The following is a 24,577-nucleotide window of genomic DNA, read 5'->3' as shown; positions in this document are numbered from 1 at the left end:
AAGAAAAGTTATCGGATTGAAAAAAGTTTTTTTTGTAATATGGACCCAAAATTGTTCAAATCATTGAAATAGGAGCTTTGCAAATCGAATCGTAGCAAAGCTTTTGGTGTTTTTTTGTTAACAAATACTGCTGTCATAAACTAACTTGCATTATATTTTTACTATTACTACTTAGGAGCGATACATCAGTGATTATTATCATGAAAAAGAAATAAATAAAGTATTTTTCATACGTACCAACATTTGGTAACCCCGCATACTCTCAGCGGAGTACGACACGACCATCACACATAAACTGATACAATCCAATACATTGACCATCTCCTCTTCATCGCGATAGCAGAAATCTATTGGTTTCAATGGTTTTTCCTCTTTAATAAGTTCTGCGATGTGAAGAGGATCCGGTGAAGGGGTCTCAAGACTTAGCAGAAGGTTGAATAGACAGCTGGACTGTACCTTAAAGTAAAGAGAAATATTGTAAATGTTCCATTAGCACCCTACAGGATAAACGGTCAAAGACGGCGTATCCAGATATTCAGGTGGCCATTTTTTGGTTGCAACTGTCTGTCATATACAATAAGCACTAAAATAGTTAGTAATATTATTTGCTTAATAAAGAAAAGAGTAATAATGAGTAGTAATAACATACTTTACTCGCATCTCCATACGTAGATTCTTCGTCTGTATCCAAAATGGCCGATACAGATCCAAACATTTGCAGAATAAATGGCTTCCGATTTAGTAAATAAAATTGTTTCACTGCATACTCAATAGTTGTTGTCACTAGTTTGTTCGTTTGGAAGTTGGAGTATATTTGTAATAATGTTGGCATTATTAGAAGGTAGCTGCGAAAGAGAGAATTTTCATTATTTTGCCTGTTGTTAGTAGTGCAGGCATCAAAGTTATTAGTTTTTGGGTAAAACATACCCGTTAGTTGAGAAAATGCTTTTGAAATTGAAGGCAGCGTTAACGTATGTCGCTATGACATATCTCAGTATTAAGGAGTCTTCGCTATGCAGCATCAAAGCCCCATTCAGAACATTCAGGAACAGATGTATGTCTCTCGATGACGTAAAGTTCCCAGCCATCGCTTCAAACATACGAGCTATAAGTCGTACCCACCTGAAATGTCAACGGTTGTAAAACTGTCAATAAGGTCGGAAATAAAGAGGATTATTTACATTGCCTGAACAAGTAACGAGTTTAGAAAACATTGCAGTTAGTCAGTAACTGAAGACCTTACAAAATAATAAAACCTCAATATGACGTTGCCGTGTTTTTGTATGCAATTTTGAACCTTATTCGTGTGAAAGTATCAGCGGTTTAGGTTTAAAATCGCTATAAACACCGATCTACATAAAGTATGTAAGGAAAACCGAGGTTGACTAACTTACATGAACTTATGTAACACGTCTAATCCTAGAAGGGTAGAACCGAGAGCTCCCCGGCTGTACAGTACTAAGTCTGCTTCAAGTGCCTTACGAGGAAAAGACGGCAGCTTCATCAGTTCATCATGTAGAAACACCACACGTTGGACAACCTAGAAGAAAGGTTACATGATTAGGTAATCCACACAAATTAAATGATTCTAAGACCGATAAACGCTTAAGTTTTGCTCTTCTTGCTGCGCAAAAGCTTCTACCAATTCAAACACGAAACTAGCATTTGAATAATTTTCTAATAATATACGTACCATGTCAACATTTTTCAATATAGCCCAAGTCAGAAGAACTTTGCCGATCTCAACGAATTTCTGCAAGAGTTCTTGTTCTTGTAATTTTTGGAAGGCTTCATCGGGTTCCATATGAATCAGTACTAACTGTGGATATTGGGAGCGTTTGAAGAAGTAGTGGTCTCTCACATATCCTTGCGGGTTATGTATTTGACCTGCAAAAATGACCAAAGTATAAATCGATCCGCTCTGTTAAGATTCCAATAAAATTGGAGTAATTCATAGGCTCATTGTAAAGCGACTTACGAGTTTTAAAATCGACGAGAAAATGTTCTCGATGTAACTTTTCTGGGATACCAAAGAAGTCAAGCGACTCTTTCAATATCTGTGCAAACACCGTGTCTTCTTGAACAGGGAACTGAGATGGTATACAGCCTTCGTTGTCCGCTGAAAATGAGCAAAAGTAAACCGTATTTTTGGGTACATAAGGAGCAATTTAATTTATCCGGCTAAGAAGAATACTCACGTGGTCCATGAACAATGATCTTTTTAGCTGCAGGAACGTTGGCAGTAAGCAATATTGAGGCATCGCATTGTTCTTTACGCAATATCTGTTTTAAATCCTTGAACATTATACCATGGACACTGTGTACCACCTGAAAAATCAAGCAAAGTGAGCAAAAGATTCACTAACGTTTTAAAATCGATATATTAAGTATCAAAGTTTATATTACCATCCAAAGTATGGACAAAGCTGCACCGACAAGCCTCTGTCCTTCTTCGTGTGGACTCCTTACATAGAACATGACGTATCCAATGATATAGTTATATAAAGCAAATGCCGCTTGTTGAGGCAACCGAGGTATGAATCGTATCAAATGTCTCAGCAACTTGAACATTTCATCTTGGTGGTCGCGAGTTAGACGTTCTAGTACGTGACGGAGGAAAAGCGCTGAGTCTTCGACAAGACAGCACCATATGACCTGTAAGAATCAATTTATATAATGACCAACACGAAAAATAAAACAATAAATGCTTTAAAATTATAAATTGACGGAGTTTTTTAAATATTTTTGAAAGTTGTTTTATTTAAATATTGTATACCTGATAAGCAACTTCATATACAGAACAGCCATCTTGCGACACAGCGGCGTCGTCCAAAAGTGACACAATTTCGGCAACCGCAGAACATAAGGTCGACGGAAATAGTGCAGAAGCTACTTGTGTATGATGAGATCCTCGCACACCTTCTACCAGTTCCTCGTCGGCTGGCGCTGTTGGTTAGAGTTAAGATGACTCAGTTTATTCATATTAGTTTGCAACATAATGTAATAGAGTATTTAACCAATCATACTTTAAATAAAGAACGGCTTCTGTGCACTCTACAAATTATACAACTAACTCTATAAAAGTTTTGGCATTCCTAAAGAAAGTTATTTAGTTTTCAAATGGTATTTAAAATATGAACGGGGTTTGTTGAAGGATGTTTCTCAGTTTTCACTTACGTTCAACATGATCGTCAGCTGCATGATCTAATGCAGGCTCGCGGGCGGCCTGCCTGGTAATAGGTATTGTCGTAATTAGGAAACTCTCTCGCTCCGCACGTTTCTTGTCGTTACGCTGTTGTAGCGCTCGCTTTATTGCTTCTGTCTGCTGTTTCTTACGAGTTTTAGTGGCTGTGACTAGAGAACGCTAAAAAGGTAATATTCGAGTTGTTACTTAGGGCATGAATATATTAAACACAGACGTAAAGGCGGTAGTTGTTTTAGAGGTCAAATTAACTGCTCAACGATATTATGAATGTTATAATGAACGATATTATAATATACCGAAAATTATGAATGTTCGTACAAATATTTCTGCATAAAGTTAACGCTTTTCTTCTAAGTCACCCTTTTCTGTCAGAGAATTTCTACTTACATGTCTTTCTTGATTCAATGTCATCTCCATATCTTTATCCTTTACTTGTGGGCTCCAAGGCGGGTCTACAACCGCTAGCGACTCTATTCCAATTTTCGGTGAAGGTAAAGTGAACTCAATTCCTGGAGGTGGCACTTTAAATGTAACTGATGCACCTTCTTCCATTCGCGGCCATACTTGGTACCTTAGCTTCCACATCACTTGAAATCTTAATATAGCGTTAATTCTGAAAGTGTTATTAGCGATTCAGTATTAGCCTGTGGTTTAAGAGGCGAAAACAGTGTGCACTTAGAATATGGATTCCCAGTAACATGGCGCATCAAATGTGTCGTCAATGTTTCAAGAAAAGTTTTAGTACCTTTGATTATTTATTAGAGTTGGAGAAACATTTTGTCACTGAGGCACAAAAATAAGATAAGGTAATAAGGGTTTTCCTGACATTGGACCTGGGGGCAATAAGTTCTGTAACACTTATTAAAGTCAAGTATAATTTTATACCTGGTAGCTGGCTCAGTATGTTTTAAATCATTATGCATGATCTCAGTAGCTGTATGTGGCGCTTTAACCGCAGCTAGTATGAATAATGCAGCCGCACAAGAGCTTAGTTCGCGGTCATCTTCTAGAAGAAGTTGCCATGCGACTGGTGCGCATTCTGCGAACATATCCTCTCCCATTGTCGTGGCGCCTTTGATGAGTGTTGCAAGAGGCGTATGGTAGGCGTCGCGGACCTGAAACAATATTTATAAGATGGAGGGGAAGAAGAAGGTAATATGAAGATTCTTTATTTAAGAAAGGAGGGAAGATATTCTTATTGTTAAGCTGATACCAATGTTATACAGATTGATACAAAGGATAGTGTCGAGGTAAGCGACGTACTACGGTAGAATAATTTGTGGTAATTCTTAAAGCACTGAGAGTGACAACATAAGCTCATTATAGACTTTGGGACCTGTAGAAAAACAAATATTATGGATTCACTTCTAGTACATTTTAATTACTCTGATACCTAAAAATATTAAATGGTTTTATTCTCCAACTCACCTGTCCTTTAAGATACTTCAGTATAGGTGGGGGATCTATAGGTGGGTATGGCACAGCAGCGGGTTTGGACGGCAAGCCTTCAGCGGCCATACTGCCCTGCTCGCCAACGGCCGCGCGATATGCAAGCCCTGCGCTTTCAATCACTGAACGCTCGATTCTGGTCACAAGAAAACTTTTCTCATAAATTATATATTAGAATTTTTTGTTCATTACTATTAAAACATAAATACTGAAAAACATTTATATTTCATATGCTAGATTCGATTATTATAAAAATGATAAATGAAGTAAAAAATCGGTGTCATACTGAGAATACCTATCTGTAGAATGCTCAGAGGACTTTCTGGATCTTCTTCCCCGACGTGTTCCACCGTTACCCTCTTCTGAACTTGTCGTATTGATTTCCGGGCCGAATTTCTCCCCATAAATCTAAAAGGTATTGTTCAAATAATAATAAGACTTAACATCTGGAATACAGGACTGCGGAAAACAAAAGGAATATTAAGTAAAACCAATTACCTTTTGTACAGATTTCATGAGCCTTACACTGGCTCTCATGTTTCGCCGGAAGCAGTAAGGGTGGCAAAAGTTTTGGTGACAGCATACGTAGTTGAAAGAGTTTAGGAACTTGACCATCACCTGAAATGTGTTCAAATGTTATTAAGCCTGTCAAATCTACTATACGAAGTATTGTTTTTCATGTAAGTGTGAATTTTCATGACTTTTTAGGAGAATATCAAACTAAGATTCTATGGCATATTCCAATTTCATTCAAAACTATTTAAGTGTATTTGAACAAATCATAGAAAACCACTATAAGTTATCTAACAATTATTTCGAATCGCGATCCCACCGCGTCAGCTCATGATTAAGGACCCCGGTTGGGTCCGAAACTAATCGGCAACTATCGACATATATGCGTGACCGTGAGCAAAAAATATTGCAAAATATGGTAAAATCAAACCTTAAGCCAAGGGAATCCTTTATTAGTATCTGGTGGGTCAGTAGAGTTGCTGTCAGGGCTGTCCGGTGGGTGGTCATGATCATCAGAGAGTACACCGGGGCTCTCCTCCCCACCACTGTCCACTTCGTTTGACATTATTACTGTACCTATGTTACAAAAAGTAAGATATGTTTAAAATAAAAAAGGATTTTTTGTTAAGTAAAAGTGAACTTAGAAAATGCCTTTTATAAGCCTAAAGCCTGCTACGTAGATTTCATAAAAATAGACTAAACAACTACTAGGGATTCTTACCTGTACCTGGATAAACTTCCGAAGTATCACTTCTATCTGACAAAGAGGACACCTTTCTTCTACTTTGTATTGAATCTGATCTTCTGGTAACGACTGCAATATTTAATTTTTAGTTTTACTCAGAGCACATCGAAACATTATAGAATCAAACTTAAAATATTCTAGTCATTAAAACTAATTCCTTACCAAAAGCAAAAATTACTTACCAATTCTTTTGCAGAACAGAAGCAAAAGTCATTATTGCAATTGAAAAGATCTGATATAAATATTAATACATACATTCATCAACGACATCTCTCGTATCTTTTTGCCGCAGTTTAATAGATCGTCGCTTGAAGGAACCGTACGCAGAGTGTGTTTGCTGAGTGTTGCGGCGATGCATGCCTTTACCGCGGGATCCTAAACGACCCTTCTTATCATCCACAGCTGGGGGTATGGCATCTGCTAACTAAAATTTGACTCCAATAAGGAACGAACCAGTACTTGTACTGTGGTACGAGCTCTTTAAGAAATACCGAAAAAGCCATCGTGGTAGTGAGATAGCACACCAATCTACGCGGAGAGGCATCTCGCTTTGACAGCGGCAAGTACTGATGTGTATACCCATTCTTCTTATATTTTTTTTAAACTACAGTACTTTTACAATCTTATAAATATTGGTTCATACAAAATATAATGCTCTGACTTTATTCTTAAACTTCATACTCACAGTAACGTTGCTTCCACCAGATACATTTTCAGGTTCGTGCAGTACAAACGATATCTTACGCTCTGTCTCAGCTCCCGCAATCGATTGTAGGCTTTGGGCAGACGCTTGTGAATGACCCATGCTCGACAGAGCCATACTCCATCGACGGTTAGCTTCCCTGTGATACAAGTTATTTACATTTCAACGCGTTAATGCACGAATAATTCACGAAAGGTAATTACATTTTACCAGCTATTTAACTCATTTAGCCTCTATTTTGTTTGCTATACATTTTCGTTTCATTTTTACAGATGTTTTTCGCATGCCAATGTAGCAAAAGCGTTCGTACTTTCTTTTCTAATGTCATCTAAACTATTTTATTATTTCATAAAACTATTGGATAAAATTTTGAAAGGGTGTATTTCACAAAACAATTTTAACTTTCGTGTAGTTTTAGAATAATTTTAGGTAATAGCAATTTAGGTGTCATTATCTTACAACATTCCATGCATATTAATTGTGCGTCCGCACATTATTTCGTAGTTTGAATTTCGTTGTTATAAATCATAACGTGGAGATGAGAACGACACAATTGTAGCGACATGTACAGTATGGAGGAAAATGTGATGTTTTTTTTCTGTTTAAGGTTCGCTAAACTATCTGACATGTGGCTACGATTGTGAGTCTCGAGTGCCAAAATCGCCAATAAGTGAACGTTATTCGCTATGAGTCACATCTGTCCAACTGAAATTTGCACATAATACTTCCATTTTAAAAGTGTACGTTATTTAATATTATGTACATTCTACATACGCATGCACGCTTAGTGCCGTATGCAAGGAAACATGCATTATTTCTTTTGAAAACATACTCGACTGGCATTAATGTGTGTTGACTGCTAAGAGCCCTGTTAAAATAAAAGTATTGTCAAATATATGCACTCCTCTTAATACATTTCAAACGAACGGAACATAATGAACTCACTTAGTCTTACACAAAATACGTCGTTTTTCCATCCATCTTCGCATAACATAATGACAAAAAAATAAAACGTTTACACCAAAGAATTAATAAGCTACTTACCAAAATGAATCTTCTAATGTTTATAAAAGAGAAATTGGTACCTGTAAACTCTGTCCCAGGGTCCTCTTTCTTTGAGTGAAGAGCGGCAGGTTTTTGGGAGGTTTTGATAGGTTTCGCGCAAAAACGTCGTTATTTCAAAGAGCAGAACACAAGCTATTATTCTCAAAGCTCGGGGGCATTCAGCACCAACTGGTTTTCCAGGAATACGTATGCTGGCTGAAAGTGCATTACTTAAAATGGAATATGTGTTATTTCTTTGAAAATATGTCTATAAATTCGCGGTTGTTGATCAAGTCTTCATCTAATTGACGGATGAATGACGTCAGTGCTGCCATCTATTTGAGTTACATAGAGTTATATAAACTGAGGGATTGTTTACCTTCGTCAAGAAAATCTTCCTCTTCATCTTGTTGCAGTAGCTCCCTCTGTCCATCAGGGTCATTAACCAAGTTCACAACTGTATCTATGTGTTTTTTGTCTTCAATCAACATTTCTTCCAATCTATTACCAATGGCCTAGAGTATAGATAATATTTCATTAGTAAATGATTAGGTGAAGTTTTTATTATTTATTTTGAATATATTTTATATAACTTACCTCTGCCCATTGGTAGAATAGTTTTCCAGCTAATCGTTGCCTTTTCAATTGGGGGTTTAGCGACACTGTAAGTAAAATAAATTTTATATTACAATTTTATATGGGTTCAGTTCGATTCAAGTACAAAACAGAACACACATTTATTTAACTTAATTTTACCTGCAGCTTTAGAAGTATTCGATTTAAGCCAGTAAGGCCACTGACCCTTATTACAATTATGTACTAAATGTGCACATTCAAGTAATATTGCAGCTCTTCCGACCACGACCGTATGAGGCTGAAAAGTATACATAAGATACACAACTTTATTCAGATTCTGGTAAGATCTATTATTACTTGAAGTTAAAAAGGTATCGTTTTTGTTGAGAGAATGTTCCATTTACAACTTGAGCCATGTGTATTATTGTTCCATTCTGATAAAACATTGATTAAATTTGAAGGTACGCACTAAGTCTAGGAGAGCGGCCATAAAGAGCGCGTCGGGTGTTCCTCCCGGCTGTGTAGCGTCTAATAAGAAGTTGAACCGCGCCAAGCCCGCGTATAGCGGCGCAGCTGCCACTAGACGACGTCGCTTCAGAACAACTACTTCTGACTCGCCACCCCCTGAGCCGCCCTCAGCGGAACCACGACGAGACATATCTATAGAAAAGATTAAATCACGTGAAAGCTTGTTCTTGTTACAGGTAGCAGGAAGTTTGGTCAATCCGGTGTAAGTATACATGGATGATTACAGAAATGTGTGTGTATATAGAGAGCAGGTTATATAACATTGTCTTCTTTATTGGAACAAGTCGACTTTCTTTCATGTTTATAATTTAATAGGTGTGGGAACTAATTTACACATTCCTTAAATAAAAGTGTTATATACTTACAACCACCGCTAGTATCTTCTATACTACCATCTCTCTTCTTTCCCATTTTTCTAAGACCGAATCTGTTTAGTCTGTCTTCTACTCTTTTTCGCGCTCTGAAACATGGACAGGATTTTACTTACAGTCTCCAAAAAAATAATAGGAAGAGTCCTCTAATGTTAGCAGTTATCTAGTTAACAATGCTCACACTTGCACAAGACAATGATACTAGTTGGGAAAGAAGGGCCTGATCTACTTTCACTATTGACCATCTATCACCTAATGAGTATATTTTCTTACACTAAATTGGTTTTACCTTGAATTACCTTTTATAAAAAGAAGCTTAAAAGTGTAATGAACAAAAGAGGTTAGTAAATTTAAGGTTTGAAGTTTCCAAGGCCCACCACGATCTCCTTTATGATAGTATTGCAATCGTGTCAGAGAGATGCTGCTCTACATAGGGTAATACGCTGTCTCTCTCCCTTAATTGCAACAATTTGACTGTAGGGATTGTTGATGAGCCCGCAGTCCATGAAAGTTGTGATTATTACCTGTTGAGTGTATATCCAACCCTTCGCTTGACATGTACGGGTCGTGATGTGTGTGGCGGCGGCATGTGTGGCGGTCGCGCTAGGGATATCATACTGCCGGATATTGGTAGAGATTCCCCCGAACCACCGCCGTTACGGATCAGCGATTGTGAGTGCTGAGGCTTCTGGCGAAACCAGTTTACTGTGAAGGGAAATAATGAAGATTATAATTTACAGGACTGATCTAATATGAAGTTAATTCTACATTTGCTTCTCTTACCTCCTAACATACTAAAGTAATGGCGCTTTAATGCAAGTTGATTAATATATGATTTTAAGTATCTACTAGTGAAATAATTGCAACTCAAATCATGATTTGTTGAATAGACCTTATTTCTATATAGCTTAAGTTTATATTTACCTATCCCGCTAATATGAAACTTGGAGGGTATAGATTTGGAATGTGAGATCTTATGGTGCGGTGTGATGTCCGTAGAAGATGCAGAAGGGATTGTCCGCTCTGACTGGCGCGGCGTAAGCTGGTAGCGTCTTGTTCGTACTGATAGCGGAGACTGGCTCACTGACTCATCACCACCTTCCGTTTCTAGAAGACTCTGAAAGATATTTGTTTATGTAAATTTCTAGTACGATAGGCGAGTCCATGGTGCCTTTTGTTCTACGTTAAAGAAAGTTCTTGGAAATTTTGGTCATTTAAATTTAGATTGCCTTTGGATTAATTCGAATTTAGATCTACTACCATCATGTGGTTTTGATTTTGCGTTTGTAACACTGGGTATGAGTTGCCAATTCTTCAAAATTCGAGATTCAAATTTATATTTATACGATAGATATAAATGCTTTTGACAATGCATGGTAATATTCCTTTAAGAAGTCAATGTTTACTCACATGAGCTCCAGTGGAAGACGTGCTTCGTTTCTTGAATGTAAACTTCTTGTGTGATCTTTCGTCAGGAGCGCATCCTGAGTCTGCTCCCGTATCGGAACCACGTTCTTCTTCACTTTGGCGGGGAATGTGTCTGTAATTTGTATTATATATTTAAAATAGTCCTTATTACTATCTGCACAGAGTAGCTTTTCGCTTCCCGTCTTTGCTTTCAAGGTATAATTTTTAAAAGTGTTAGTTATTAATGAAAAGTTGGAAATATCTGAAACGAACACTGTTACTATGGACCATGTGTACCAACCTAATAACTCTTGTAGTCTGCATGTTGGACTCTTTCTGTTGGCTGTCGGGTCTTTCAGCTGTATCCAGTAATGCACTGAAGGCGACCACTCGAAACTCCCCACCATGAGCTTCACGCACATAGCTAAGTAGCAGACGTACTTCCATGTATAAGGTCTACAAAAAATATGATAGCATGAGTATTTATTTTTACTACAAAAGACCTTTGGCTTTGGAGTTTAAAAAATCCATGAGAATACTGAGAATCTTCGTTAAAAAGTAGAAGATGGCGTTTGAACAATCCCTACTAATATTATAAATGCGAAAGTAACTGTCAGCGTAACAGACAGACAGACATGTCTGTCTGTTACGCTTTCACGTCTAAACCACTGATCCGATTTTAATGAATTTTGGTACAAACATAGAGTTGACCTTGAGAAAGAATATAGGATAGTTTTTATCCCGGACTTTTGAAGAGTTCTCTTGGAATCGCGATATAACCGACATCGACGCGGGCGAAGCCGCGGGCGAAAAGCTAGTACAAAATAAAAACTACAAATACTCACAGAATTATCAAGCATCTTCAATTCTTTATGCATTAAAGCAAACCGTGTGACAAGTACTCTGAATGTTGACTCAATGATGAACGTTTCTATGGCTCGGTTCGCGTTAGAGCCCTGACCAGCGCCGAAGTTAGTAGCGTAACCAGTTTGCAGATTCGTTATATCAGGAGATTTTGTGAAATTCCGTTTTTGTTGATCTAGAAAGAAATATAAATTGCATCAAATGATAAGTATCAGGTTTGTTTTCGGTATGAACGTGCTTGAGAACTTGGTTTTTAAGAGAATCTCAAGCGAAAAATAATCATAAAAGCACTTACTCATAGGAGAAACTAAAGTAGCAGGTTCAGCACAAAATCCAACGGCTGCATGTAAGTTGTCAAGAACCTCTCTTATTGGAGAATACTTGGTCATTTCCTTCAAACGCGTCGTGAACTTAGGTATACAGGCCGAACGCAATGCGCGAAGGGAGTTGCGGGCCTGGACTCGCAGGCATTCGGCTTGTGGTCCACGGAGGGCGGTAGTGCAACCGTGAGAACATCCGAGTTGACGAAGCAGTCTAGAAATTGGAATTTGTTAGTTGAGCTAGGAAAATGTTAAGCGGTTCTTTAAGTACCTATCTTAATTAGCTACGTTGACAAAATCAAGTAGATTTCATAAAAATAGGGCCTAAAATATATTATAAAAATTATAGATATAAAGCCTAAAAAAATGCATTGTATTTGTAACATACCTTAGTATAATGTGCATAATCATGTAATACGGACAATCCAAGTTATCTTCTTCCCTAACTTTATCTTTTGTGCTATCACCACCTTCGATATTCGTTGACTCTTGGCTTTGAGCGCAAGGAATACCAGAATCTCTTTCCTACAAGAAAAAACGAAATAACAACATTGTGCATCTTTATCTTTCAAGTTCTTTTCAAACTTAGTAGAAAGAGAAAGGTATACTAAACTTACTTTGCTTTGGTTATCTTTATTAAAATCGGACATAGGATCTACATTTCCCGGTTGGGTTTCATCGTTTTTGCAACTCTGCCAATTTTTGTGAACTCCCATTTCCATAAGAGTATCCACTAAATTCAACATCACTTCCATGACACGAAGGGTTATGTAGAAACTGTCCATTGTCGAAACCGAGTAGACCGCCTGAAAAGTGTTTATGGAAACTTTATTATAGGTACAAGAATTTTACATCTTTTACAAATTGATTTAGCACGTCTTGTGAAAATGCTCTGAAATAAAACCACATCTTTGTTTCTTATTGGACTAAAGACCTCTACTACAAAACATCCAGACAGACAAAACATAAAATGGTTGTTTAAGAAAAGTTCGTAAGTTATTTTTATGTTCTGGCTTTATAGTTACCTTTAACACAACTTGGAAGTCTATTTCCCCATCTTTGGTAATATAATGGATAGATCCAGGTGCTTCTTGAATTTCTTCAACGACGTAGGTTATGTTCGAATCTGTTTGCGAACGGGTCAGGCTTGGTTTGCGCTCTGGTGTCGGTATATGTTGGGAACCTTGCATGCTTACCGAGTCGATTTGAGATTCTAATGAACCCTGAAAATAGTGAACAAGATGGTGTGTATTCTATTAAACCTAGCATTGAGAGTATTTGATGTTAAAAATCTTCCATTTTCTTCACTTCTCATTTTTTTATTATCTAAATCTCTTCCGTTTTGGATGATCCCTAATTTTTTAAAAGCGTATTAAGCATTTACATTTTGAGTGTTCCAGGAAGTGAAGGTTTGAACATAGAGAATAATTAAGTTAACAAAAATTAAGAATAAGTTACTAACCTGTCTAGTTTTCGATAGATAATCAGGCGATGGCGTGGGCGTATGTTCAGTGACAGTGATGATAGGGTTCTTTTTCTTTTGCATATTACAAGGCATTGTGTTCGACGGCCCTTGTGTTCTTTCCGTCTTCACCTCCCCAATATACCTGGAATCATTTTTCCAGATTAGATGCCAAACAATCATACATTTACATACTTACCTCTCAATGCTTAGAGAAGTGTTTAGTTTAAAAAACGGGTTATATTGTGCATTGAAGTTTTCTTTACTTGCAAACACAGTACAATGTATAATGCTCTCTATATTAACGACTCACATTATAGCTGTGTGTTTTCGTATATTTAGTTCATGCTATCGGATTTGTTAATTGACATGCTTGGTTATGAAATAACGTTATTGAAATGGTTAAGTCACAATACTTGCATTTTAAATGTCAAACAAAGCGTTAAACTCCAAAACTGTATGCGGTAAATTTTATCTTATGTGTGTATAATTTTTAATGATTTCATGATTAGTATTAGTCTTTTTCCATCATTTAGTTTCTAACTACGATACTTTGCCATTGTATTCTACTGTACCAAGATATTTTATGGTTCGTGTATCAGGTTTCTAATGAGCATTTTGCGTGCATACAACTACTTTGATGTATGTTTAATTTGGATGTGTGTCATGTGTACTATACTTATCAAAGTAATTGTGTGGTTTACAAAATAAGCTTGCTTTACGTAGCAATTATAAGGCCTCATAATCGGATACTTGTTAAAATGTGAAGCAAATATCTACTCCTAGTAAATATTGTAATACTAGTAGGTGTACCAATCTAAAGTCTAAGAAACGAAGCCTCTAATTTCTTTTGTCAGCTCACTTACCCATTAGATGCTAGCTCATCAATCAAACAGCTAGCGACCATATCGTTTGTCCATTACAATAGTGTACGGGTATAAGCGTTAACAAGATGGGAGAAAGAGAAATAAATATAATTTTAAAACTGAATTTTCACCCAGAGTTTGTGTTGTTAAAAATAAACATGCTGTGCTTTGATATTGGAAGATAAAAATAATGTGATAGTGACAAAACGAGGAAAGAGTTTAGGTAATATTGTGAATCATTGTAGCTTCAACGTTTGCTTAGCGATTTACTGCAGCTTAATACATTTTGAAAAACACATGTAAGAGAGGGAGAATCAAACTGTTATAAAACATCACGATGCATTCAAAGTGCGCCTTACATGTTAGTCATACTTCTCCCCCTCCAATTCAATCTAGTAAATAACAAATATATTTTTTCTACATACTTCTATTAGAGTCAGAAACCTAAAATATCTAAATTTTACATAATATAAGTTAATTTGTAAGAAATGAAATAAGATACTGCATTGTTTTAGAAGATACAAAAAAGTCTACGCTGTTTTCAATGTTACAAATATTTTTATGTAAAAATTACCTTAGCTATAGAAAGATCAAATGGAAAATGCCATGAGAAGAAAATAAAAATAGAATGGTATGAAGGTATTTACCTTAGACTCGGCATACTTTTTCCTTTAATAAGGTTGCAATGGAACAAGTCACCACCAGCTAGTCTGGGAGCTAAGGGTGGAAAGTTACTAGCCAACGCCGAGTTTGGCCTGTCGTCTGTATTATCCAAGCTCCTGTGGTATTCCTGAAATTTAATACAGTTAAAATTAAAGCTTCATGCTCTGCTTGAGGGTATAAATAAGCTAAAAAAATAGCTACAGATATCATCCTAACTGCGGTGTGGAAGGAGAACTTCTGGTCATCGTGTCCAATTTTCTCTAAAGCTTTTTCTGACTTCGACAGCAGTTTTGTTTCCACGAAAGCTTTTAGGTCCGCCATCTTCATTTTACGTTTTATCTTTTCACTTGCTCTTCTCGTCATAAGAGCATCTTCTTCTACTTTCGTTGGTGAAGTGAAAGGCATTTCTGTGATTGGCGACATGTCTTTGACTTCGGGAACTTCTATGAAGTTTTTGAGCGAGTCCCGATCTTTCATGTCAGGGCTTTGGTAAACAGACACTTCTATTTTGGGAATAGGCAAAGAGTTGCTTCTTTTCCTCGGTTGTGTCTGTTTAGACATATCATCGCATATATCTCGAAGTCTGCAATAATTAATGGTATTAGTAGATGAATACTATTACTAACACAACTTTTTAACGTATCAAGTAATGTACCTGTTATATAAGTAGTGAAGGGCCCAATATACTCCCTCTTCTTGCCACTGCGATGTAAATAAGCAGCGTAAAGTAGCAACGTCTAGGAAAGTTGCTGCAGAAACCTGAACAAATAATTTAGGTATAATCAGCAAAATAATTGCTAGATCATGTCAAAAATACATTGATTTTCTTGTTGCATACTAACATTTCCTTGTTTTGCAGTCGGTGGTTTTTCTGTGGATGTTGGAGTACCTTTTGGACCTCCCCCTCCGCCGCCACTATCTGACAAAGACTCTTTGTCTGAGGAACTAAAAAACAAAGCAAGAATAACCATTAAATCACTTCAATCTTCTACTTACTTTTACATGATTTCACACTTTTTTTGGAAGTGTGATGTATTAAGTAAATTGGTATTTGGAATTCAAAAGTATTGTAGTGGTAATGTGTATGTTAGTTACCTCATCTTAGTAATCTGTGGCAAAGGTTTGATCCCAGGTAGACCTTGCTTTGTAATGTCACTCTTACGAAGCTGGAATATACTGGGATCAGCTGCGTATACCGTGTAGGCTTCCTTTACAGCACCTCCGAAATTTTGCTCCGATGGTAGACGGTAAATAAACTGAAAGAACAGACAACAGCTTAGTTCATCAACGGCCAAGTATGTTGGGGTCGGCTGCCAGTCTAACCGGTTTTAGCTAAGTACCAGTGTTTTACAAGGAGCGACTGCCCATCTGACCTCCTCAACCCAGTTACCTGGGCATCACGATACCTCTTAGTTAGACTGATTGTCAGACTTGCTTCTGTCTACTCGAATTTTGGTTGATAGAAAAACCTGGATATTGGGAGGCATATGATTAGGTACACTCCAAAAATACTCACCACATGTTCTTCTTCGGTGCTCGAACTTTCTTCAGGAATAGTTTCAGGGAATATCGTGTCTTTCGGTGATGAGAGCCATGGTTCTTCTTCAGTGCTTGCTTGTTTCGACGTCACTTCCGACTGAGACATAGAAATGTTCTGACTTGGAGGACTTCCAGTCACATTTCCCTCCTCTTTCGATAACTTCCCTGTCAAATTTTATGATGGACTGTAAATTATGTATCTTTATGTACTCATAAGGATATTTAGTTATTTTATTTATTGAATATAAAATATCAAAACCAAGCCATAAAGTTTGTATGCATTTGCCCAAGGATACTAAATACCTAAGAAACCAGAAAGAACATAAGTAATAAACATGAAAATCCAGCGGAGTCAGTCCAGGGGTAGCAAGAAATGATGTTAAGGAAAAGTACCATAAATTATAGTCAATAGTAATAAAATTACTATAGAGTAAAAATATGATAGGTTTCTCTACATACGTCCCATGAACACGTCGCCTGGCTGATGTCTCTTGGAATACTTGCCACCTAGAGGCTTGGGCTTTGGCTTGACGAGCGTTGTAAAACATGGCGCCTCTGGATGCCTGAACTCCCACATAGCTTGCCACATCTTTAGGCCATTCTCTAACCGATAATTGTTTGTGAAGTCTGATTCTTTCAGGTGGTGAGACAGTGGTGCAAACAGGAATACAAATAGCTAGAAGAAAAATAAATACGTTTTTAATAGATTATTAAAATATTTAAGCGAAATAAAAAGATTTTTATAAAAGCAAGTCCATACCGTCAGTGCCGGAATAGAGAACAGGTAGTGAAATGGATTTGAGTAGAAGATGTTATTTTCATAGTCACTTTCAATACATTCATCAGAAGCGTCAAGTAAGATCCAGTGCAGTGTGTACAGTAGTTTTGTTTCTACATTTCCTAAGGACTGCATGTTGTCTTTTACTCTGAAAGAAAATAATAACAGTGTGTTATAACATATTAATCAAATTGAAAAGTATTGTTTTATTTCAATAAACAAACTACAGAACCATGAAGTTGCCATATAATTATATTAAACTTTTTTCACCTAAAAATATCAGTACTGGTGGGAATTATGCGTGGAATTGTGAACATTACATTAACAAATAATATATTTTTAAAACTATATTATGTTATGATCATTTATTTATATTTACCTGTTGTGTAACAGAGCTGCTAATGCATGCATCACATGAGGCAATGATGCTTGGATGAGTCTCCATCGTGGAATAGATTCTATAGCTTCCGCTAAACTAATAGATAGTCCAAATCGAAGATTTTGAACCAACACTTTTTCAAAAGACTGAAAATAATTATTAAATAATTTAGGAGTTCCAATAGAATAATTGAGTAAAATTTATTTACAGTAGTGTCAAATAAAATTTTAAAATTGACTATCTATAGTATCATATTTCTCATAAAGCAAACTAAGTATGTAACGTATATTATTATTAAATTTATTTAAAAAACCTTGAACATTACTTCTTCCTTTAAACTTAAACAATCATTCCAGGCTTTACCCTAATGCGACAGCTAGGAACTACAACTATATAAATATTAAGTCATAGATTTGAAGTCGCTTTTTCACAAAGGTATCATTATTTTTATTTTATTTGATGATATTAGTTTTGAGTAGGTACCCCAAACAGTAATAATATATAGGCAAAACTGTTATCAAAACAAAATAAGTTTCATGCACACATACCTTACATGCTTCCTTGACTTCCTGGGAGGTCGATGAAAAAGTAAAATAACATTAAAACGTTTAAATTCATCATTTTTCTGCTCAAATGGTAAAACAAAACTAGAATTAAAAGTTTAAACTTTTAAAGGTAAACATGTTAAAGTCAATTTGACATTTATAAAGATTAGGTCACTTACAGATAAAATAATTGAAATACAGGTAGTAATTATTAAATCTACATCATTCTTAAAACCACCCCTAAATACATAAATGGATAGCAATATTGTTTCAAATATATATTTCAAAAGCAAAATTATTTAAATAACAATTTAAGAAGTTATAATTTCAAATATCACATAGCTATGATGATGTAAGAAATTGAATATAGTCAGCATACTTATATAAAAAACACACTTTATAAATAATGGTTATACTTACCTTCCATGAAAAATAAAGCATTTATTTTATAGGAAAAGTATTAAATTTGTAGAATAACTTAATGCAACAATTAGAAAATACTGGGAAAGGCAATTTATGTATGTACAAGAAGAGAAGTTTATATGCGTAGGTAAAGCCAGAAGCTCATGATCGTGGTTACTTACATGGTGTCCGGGAGCACGTTGACAGAACTGTGTGTTACAAATTAATAACGTGAAACTTTAACAACAATGCTACAGACATAAAATGCAAAACATCACAAAAAGATATTCCCGTACCGGGAATCGAACCCGAGCCTCCTGGGTGAAAGCCAGGTATCCTAGCCACTAGACCATACGGGAGATACTTGAAGAAACATATATTCCATGTACAATCAGCAAAACAGTTTTATTTTTCACAAAACAGCTGTATTTACAACACTGATTTGATTACCGATAACGTTATTGTTTTTTGTAGACGAGATAGCATCACGAATAATGGCAAACGAAAATACAAGTAAGTACTTCACACTTTTTTTTTAGATAAGACCTTACTGTGAAGGTTTCCGACATAAATACTTCTATCTACTAACGTATTTACTAAATGTGATAGCCATAATCGAATACCTTCTGAATATAATAAATTATTCAACATACACCACAGAAAAACAAAGATGGTTTAGCGTATGTACACATTTTGCGAACATTTAGATTTAGGCGCTGTTAATATATTACAGGATGGGATTTAATTGAAGTGCGACTTACCATGCACGCGGCATCGTGAACTTTCCCAAGTCGCGGTCTTACGAAAGGGGTGGTCTGTCTCCAGAGGAAAATCTGAACCGGGATCGGGACCACCTCCTCAGTATTCGGGTCTTCTTCGGACATGTCTTTGAATTTCATTTTGAGGAATTATCCTGATAAATAAAATTTTAGATAGGTGTAGGTAATTAAAAGGGGGATGATTTTTAGTAACCCGAAAATTGTTTCCGAACTCTGTTAGAACCAAAAACGATAAGGAAAACGCGTAAGAAACGGGTATTCTACGAGAGTAATTTATTATTATAACTGTTCCCTTGAAACTAATACACTTAAAAGGTTACGTAATTGTAGTAAGTGACAACACATAATTATAGTTTGCAAACATACCTCACTTGCAGTAATTAACACATCCTACTTTAGTTATGGGAGAAACACTGTTTACATTGTATGGTGGCACCATGGGAAGGTGAGGGACGAAGCGAGGACCTCTCTGAAGGAACGCGAGACAGGGAATGAGGTTCCGCGCATTTGTGACGAGACCGGTATGTAGGGTTGTCGCTGTTAAGTTCTTCATTACTTAGCACGTTTGTTTACCTAACTTTATCTTCTAAGAACTAGTAAAGATAACCAATTCACTTTTCATATGAAGTAAATGGGATCTTTGGTTCAAAAAATATATTTACTGCGATGGTATGGTATGTTACGTCCATTTAGGAACCCAATGAGATTGACAATTTTCTTATAAATCTTAATAAATTTGTGTTTAGACTAGCGCAGAACACAGCATGTATAAAAATAAGTACATTGTGAATTCATGGCACAAACACTTTATAGCTTTTAAGTAAGAAGCAACCCTAGTAAATTTTCAGCATTGATCTGTGCGCGCGGGTCGAGTGGCGGAGAGGCAGCCTCCGGTTGCCATAGAAACGGCAACATGGCTGCTCTGCGACCAGCTGAAAATGTAGGCCATACGATTATTCGAACTTGATTAATTGCTCTGATAGATGACATTGAGGCACAAACTTACATATTATGGACAATAACAGTACGAATATATCAATTAATAGAGGAGTTCTAGATGTATGTTCGTTTACCTTCGACGGGTTATTTAGGTTAAGCATTAGCCCCAAATATTCTATTCAAAAATGTATCTACTTTACTAGTACGTAGAATTTTAAAACAGGCCTAGACAAAAATTTAGTTTTACTTATCGGTGTAAGTATTATATTGACGAATATTGAACTACATTGGCTAATCATTCAACCCTGCTTCAAGCAATACATTATTTTGATGTCCCCTCATAAAATGTTAAACATATAAAGACATTGAATTAACAAGATTGGCGTAGATATCAATGTTCACTTTGTGGCAGGCAATTTACTTTATAAATAGTGACGGTCAGGGAGCGCCGGCACTAAACAGAAAGTACTCATTTTGTAGATTGTTTCCGTTAGTTGTGTCCACATATATTGTTATTATTTCTATAGGAACATGTTTTAAGAGTTAAGAGGTACTTTACAAAAAAAATACGGTATTTTTTTGCAAAAATAGTTGATGGCGCATTTGATGGAAAACTTTAAACATACATGTTATAAGATGCTTGGATTGGATCGCCTAGTTTATTAATTTTATTTTTACTCAGTGAGTTCTTTGGTATGGTTTCGTATTTCTTATGGGATTTCTATAACTTTAATAGAACCTTAACAAGTGCCAGTGTCTTGATTTAGTTCGTAAACTAGCATGGAGGTGCAGTATTTATTATGGAGTGTTAGATACCAATCCATAATTAAATCACAGATATGATTTTTACAGGATGAAAGGCTAGGGTCATATTTTCACACTGTACAAATACTATGATAAAATATTAATAGATATGTAACAAAATAATCACATGAAAAAGGCACATAGCGAAGAATTGTTAAGATATTATTTTGTCATAGCCCTATAGAGTTTTATTGGTTTACGCCCACATGTGACACACCTTTTTCCATTCCTTGTAAATATATAGAGCGACTCGTTAGTACCCCATTAAAAGTTAGTGCCTAGCTTTGTACCTAGAGAATAATAATACCAGGCTTCGTAATCCTCAAATGCAATTAGTTCAAGATTTATATCCTTCTCCTGGTTTTAACAGATTATTCCGTGATACAATCACGAAACTTCAACAAAAATAGATCGAGGTTGAAGTTTTAGAATATATGCAACATACTATAGCTATTGGCTGGGCGTTACCGAAATAGCGACGTGTCGTATTTTGAATGGAAAATGCTTTTTACGTATTCGAGAAATTTTATGATGGACGAATATAATTTTAATGAAATTTGGATGACATCGTTTGACGAAACTATTTGTTTATTCGTTTTTGCTTACATAATACTAAATGCTATTTTGTTATCAAGCTTGTTATGACAACCATTGTAATTTGAAATAAAAACTTAGCTAAAATACTGGTTGAAAAAAATAAATTAAAAAGTATTTAAAGGTAACAGAAACGTCATGAAAAAATGAGTTAAATCCGTCAAGATGACAAACAAAGAAGGTGTGTTTCTGGATAATATTTATGTTATTCGATCTGTATATTTAAGTTTTACATTTATACTATTCAGGGGGTGGTATAAGTTAAATCATAACTGCAATTTTGTATGTCCAGTTGATGGCGAGCCGGCCTGCGACCCGCGTCTTGCTGCTTTATTGGCAGTTCACCTTGTTAGTCAAATTTTAGATGAAGCATATATTATAGCCAATGCTGGTAACGAGCCAGGTAATAATGGAAACCTTTCCTAGTTTATAGCAAAAGTTTGTCAATAGGGGTGTCGCTATTTTGGTCAAGAATTCCATAAAGCAGAGTTCCCTTCCGTCTCTTTAGCAACCCTGTAGACAACAGTAAACCCAATAAGCAAGTTTCTAATTTACAACTTCATAAGTAGGCTGGAGTTAAACATTTTTTATGATAGGTCCACCGTGGCCATATCAGCCATTATTGAAAAACAGTGATAGTGACAAACTATGCGATGGTGATGATGAAGATACATCGTTTGAGGCGTCAAAGGGCGATAGCGACATCGTGAATGAAAATAAGATGGAGCAAGTTGCCAATGTTGTTGCTACATCGACGCCTCAAAAAGTAACAGGTAATTCTTATTCAGGTAACACATACGCTTGCCAGTTTATTTAAAGTTAGTGAAACTATGGTGCAAAATGTTTAACTTGTTTTTTTTCTTTTTAATAAATAAATAAATCCTAAAAATGTACCTTAAACTAGGTATAAAATGTAGATGTTATTTCAGATGACTTTCTAAAGAATAAACCCGAGACCAGTTTTATAGGTCAAGGTGATGAGGAATTGGAAGCGGTAAGTTTATAATCTACTTGAAATTTTGCATTTGGAAATGGAAATGATATTTTTTATGAAAATTCTAGAACCAGCACGAGTTAACAAAATCAACTTCGATGTTTATAAATCATCTATTCGACATGAGTGACGTTGAAAAAGTTGTTAATTGTGACGACAACGATGTATCAGAAAATAATCCTGAAAGTAGTGAGTTGTTGACTCAAGCGATGGGTAAAATAATGGAATCGTATGTTAACACTGCAATGGGTATGTCATTTGACCAACCATCTCAATCAATAACTGGTGGTGTGCCAATGAATCGATCATCTAGCACTGAAGATTCAGACTATTCGTTTTTGACTGATGCGTTTGCCGAAGACTTAATTGGTAGAGATATGGCCTTCTATATACACGACGATGGAGCCGGTGATGTCGATAAATCCCGTACGGTCTCGCACTTAGTTCCTTCAGTTCACATAAGAGAGGTAATTATTTTTAACACAGTTAAGAAAAAATAAACATTAGTTTCCAATTGCTGAATATTTACTAATCAGCGAGTATGCTTATTTGCATTTTCTTTTTGACAAAAACCGCTTGATATTAGTCGAGATTAAATGTATGCGATATTATGTTTTAAAATCATTTATTTTTACCATTAGCTTTGCAATGAAATTCCTGAAAAATTAACCGAAAGCAACGATGTCGCTCGGTATGAAAATGCATATCTTTCTTTAAATCGTGAGTAAGATGTCGATATTTATAAATTTAACTGGATCGCGTATGACGATCTACTTATATTCGATTATTCGTCAGGTGATTACGAGCAATGCTCAGAAGATGAAGTCGAACCTATCTTAGAAGATCCAAAAGGGATGACCTTACAAGAAGTAGAATTGTTGACTGCGAATACATCTTCTAATGAAAATTTGTCAACGCACCAGGAGCCAGAACCCTCTGTAAGTATAATCAATAGAAAAAATATCATCTCATCATACTTGGAATCTATTTTTTACTTGTCTTTTTTTAGCCTAAAGCAAAGGAATTGGCAGCAACTTCAGCAGTCTCGGCAGCAGCTAGTGGATCAAGAAAAAGCTCGCTGGTCGGTCGATGTCGTTCTCAAGGCGCTCGACTTTTAGCATGTCTTAGAGGATGGTGGCGGCGCAGAACCCCTGGGAGACGCAAGGTTCGAACATAAAAGTGATAAAAACAACACTGTTACGGATTTAATTTGTGGAATATGGCCAAGACGAGACCTGCTTTTTTTAAAGTAGTGGAAAGGGTTCCTGGAAGCGAGAGTCCTTTTCCCAGCAGTCGGAAAGACTCAACTAGACAATAATTTAATAAATAGACAAAGAGATCCACCTTTACAGCACTTGTTGCACTTTCAGACTAATGAACAATCTTATCACTTGTTTTCATGTTGTTGTTAATTTGCGTCAGTAGTATTTATGTTCTCGCTGTTGATCATTATAAATAACACGTTCTAATATTTACGCTTGACCCACACTAAATAAATCACTATTACTCATCATATAGTGCTCGTATGTTCGATCGTGCTATAAGCTTCTATCACCTAAAGGGATCGCTAACGATGTGCAAAGTTTTTGATTTTATAGGTTCTTGTTCTGAATAGAATTTCCTACTAATTACAGATTTTAATAAAATTTGATTGAAAAAAAAAACGATAGCCATACTTCATTTTCATAAAATTTTATCTTGATATTTGTAACATCCATATAATTATGGTTTCAATTTCTTAGGAAAATCGAGTGCCCTGTCCCCCTCGAGGACTATGCCCGTTATCGCCGGATGCAAGGCGTCGAGCTGCAAGTCTATTGGATCAAAGAAGTCTAAGGTCGCCTTCACCAAGCCGCGCTCTTTTATGGAAGTTCAATACGGTCAACGAAGCCCTGGTCAATTCCTCACACTGGAAGGGATACACTTTCGATGTAAAACCAGATGAATGTGGCGAGTACTAATTTCCTAACCATGCGACTCCTTGACCTTATTCCTGTTTATTGTTATTTCGATTGTCTCGACAATAAAGGTTTAAGCGACCACGTCTACTGTTTCACTTTCATTTAATTTGCAAATAAAACCTTTTTCCACACATTTCTACATACTTC

General features: G+C 36.1%; 2 protein-coding genes and 1 non-coding gene across 4 annotated transcripts in view; 1 reads left to right on the top strand and 2 right to left on the bottom strand.

Annotated features, from left to right (window-relative positions):
• The window catches only part of LOC113496935 (protein unc-80 homolog), a 29,938-nt gene extending 8,354 nt beyond the window's left edge, over window positions 1–21,584 (bottom strand). The window contains exons 1-49 of one of the 2 annotated variants that reach the window (XM_026876335.1): window positions 19,505–21,584; window positions 19,121–19,272; window positions 18,542–18,568; window positions 17,961–17,981; window positions 17,413–17,558; window positions 17,016–17,181; window positions 16,715–16,931; window positions 16,233–16,420; window positions 15,812–15,972; window positions 15,559–15,661; window positions 15,372–15,475; window positions 14,918–15,299; window positions 14,701–14,843; window positions 14,413–14,445; window positions 13,188–13,332; window positions 12,751–12,948; window positions 12,343–12,531; window positions 12,114–12,250; window positions 11,701–11,939; window positions 11,387–11,580; window positions 10,843–10,997; window positions 10,545–10,674; window positions 10,059–10,251; window positions 9,659–9,839; window positions 9,129–9,223; window positions 8,705–8,895; window positions 8,416–8,533; window positions 8,257–8,321; window positions 8,039–8,174; window positions 7,701–7,875; window positions 6,598–6,754; window positions 6,168–6,336; window positions 5,889–5,981; window positions 5,598–5,743; window positions 5,153–5,272; window positions 4,941–5,062; window positions 4,634–4,790; window positions 4,091–4,320; window positions 3,593–3,818; window positions 3,178–3,364; window positions 2,777–2,946; window positions 2,407–2,655; window positions 2,199–2,328; window positions 1,979–2,119; window positions 1,694–1,887; window positions 1,395–1,540; window positions 928–1,122; window positions 650–845; window positions 238–456 (exon numbers count right to left, since the gene is read on the bottom strand). In XM_026876335.1, the coding sequence (XP_026732136.1) occupies window positions 238–456; window positions 650–845; window positions 928–1,122; window positions 1,395–1,540; window positions 1,694–1,887; window positions 1,979–2,119; window positions 2,199–2,328; window positions 2,407–2,655; window positions 2,777–2,946; window positions 3,178–3,364; window positions 3,593–3,818; window positions 4,091–4,320; window positions 4,634–4,790; window positions 4,941–5,062; window positions 5,153–5,272; window positions 5,598–5,743; window positions 5,889–5,981; window positions 6,168–6,336; window positions 6,598–6,754; window positions 7,701–7,875; window positions 8,039–8,174; window positions 8,257–8,321; window positions 8,416–8,533; window positions 8,705–8,895; window positions 9,129–9,223; window positions 9,659–9,839; window positions 10,059–10,251; window positions 10,545–10,674; window positions 10,843–10,997; window positions 11,387–11,580; window positions 11,701–11,939; window positions 12,114–12,250; window positions 12,343–12,531; window positions 12,751–12,948; window positions 13,188–13,332; window positions 14,413–14,445; window positions 14,701–14,843; window positions 14,918–15,299; window positions 15,372–15,475; window positions 15,559–15,661; window positions 15,812–15,972; window positions 16,233–16,420; window positions 16,715–16,931; window positions 17,016–17,181; window positions 17,413–17,558; window positions 17,961–17,981; window positions 18,542–18,568; window positions 19,121–19,258 (7,617 nt within the window). In that variant the 5' untranslated portion in view covers window positions 19,259–19,272; window positions 19,505–21,584. Of the gene's footprint in view, window positions 1–237; window positions 457–649; window positions 846–927; window positions 1,123–1,394; window positions 1,541–1,693; window positions 1,888–1,978; window positions 2,120–2,198; window positions 2,329–2,406; window positions 2,656–2,776; window positions 2,947–3,177; window positions 3,365–3,592; window positions 3,819–4,090; window positions 4,321–4,633; window positions 4,806–4,940; window positions 5,063–5,152; window positions 5,273–5,597; window positions 5,744–5,888; window positions 5,982–6,167; window positions 6,337–6,597; window positions 6,755–7,700; window positions 7,876–8,038; window positions 8,175–8,256; window positions 8,322–8,415; window positions 8,534–8,704; window positions 8,896–9,128; window positions 9,224–9,658; window positions 9,840–10,058; window positions 10,252–10,544; window positions 10,675–10,842; window positions 10,998–11,386; window positions 11,581–11,700; window positions 11,940–12,113; window positions 12,251–12,342; window positions 12,532–12,750; window positions 12,949–13,187; window positions 13,333–14,412; window positions 14,446–14,700; window positions 14,844–14,917; window positions 15,300–15,371; window positions 15,476–15,558; window positions 15,662–15,811; window positions 15,973–16,232; window positions 16,421–16,714; window positions 16,932–17,015; window positions 17,182–17,412; window positions 17,559–17,960; window positions 17,982–18,541; window positions 18,569–19,120; window positions 19,273–19,504 lie in introns of both variants that reach the window. The other variant, XM_026876336.1, reaches the window with a different exon arrangement.
• On the bottom strand, window positions 18,647–18,718 carry Trnae-uuc. The gene has a single exon. It is a non-coding gene; the product is annotated as a tRNA-Glu (tRNA).
• Window positions 21,581–24,525, top strand: LOC113496937. The gene is made up of 9 exons (XM_026876338.1): window positions 21,581–21,656; window positions 21,768–21,878; window positions 22,072–22,248; window positions 22,405–22,469; window positions 22,538–22,936; window positions 23,111–23,189; window positions 23,265–23,407; window positions 23,479–23,634; window positions 24,212–24,525. Exons 1-9 carry the CDS (start codon window positions 21,641–21,643, stop codon window positions 24,428–24,430), a joined length of 1,365 nt encoding a protein of 454 aa, XP_026732139.1. The 5' UTR covers window positions 21,581–21,640; the 3' UTR covers window positions 24,431–24,525.
• The last annotated feature ends 52 nt before the right edge of the window (window positions 24,526–24,577 follow it).

This window comes from Trichoplusia ni, chromosome 8, assembly GCF_003590095.1.
Source record: "Trichoplusia ni isolate ovarian cell line Hi5 chromosome 8, tn1, whole genome shotgun sequence".
Classification (NCBI taxonomy): domain Eukaryota; kingdom Metazoa; phylum Arthropoda; class Insecta; order Lepidoptera; family Noctuidae; genus Trichoplusia; species Trichoplusia ni.
This window is presented reverse-complemented; position numbering and strand designations above follow the sequence as displayed.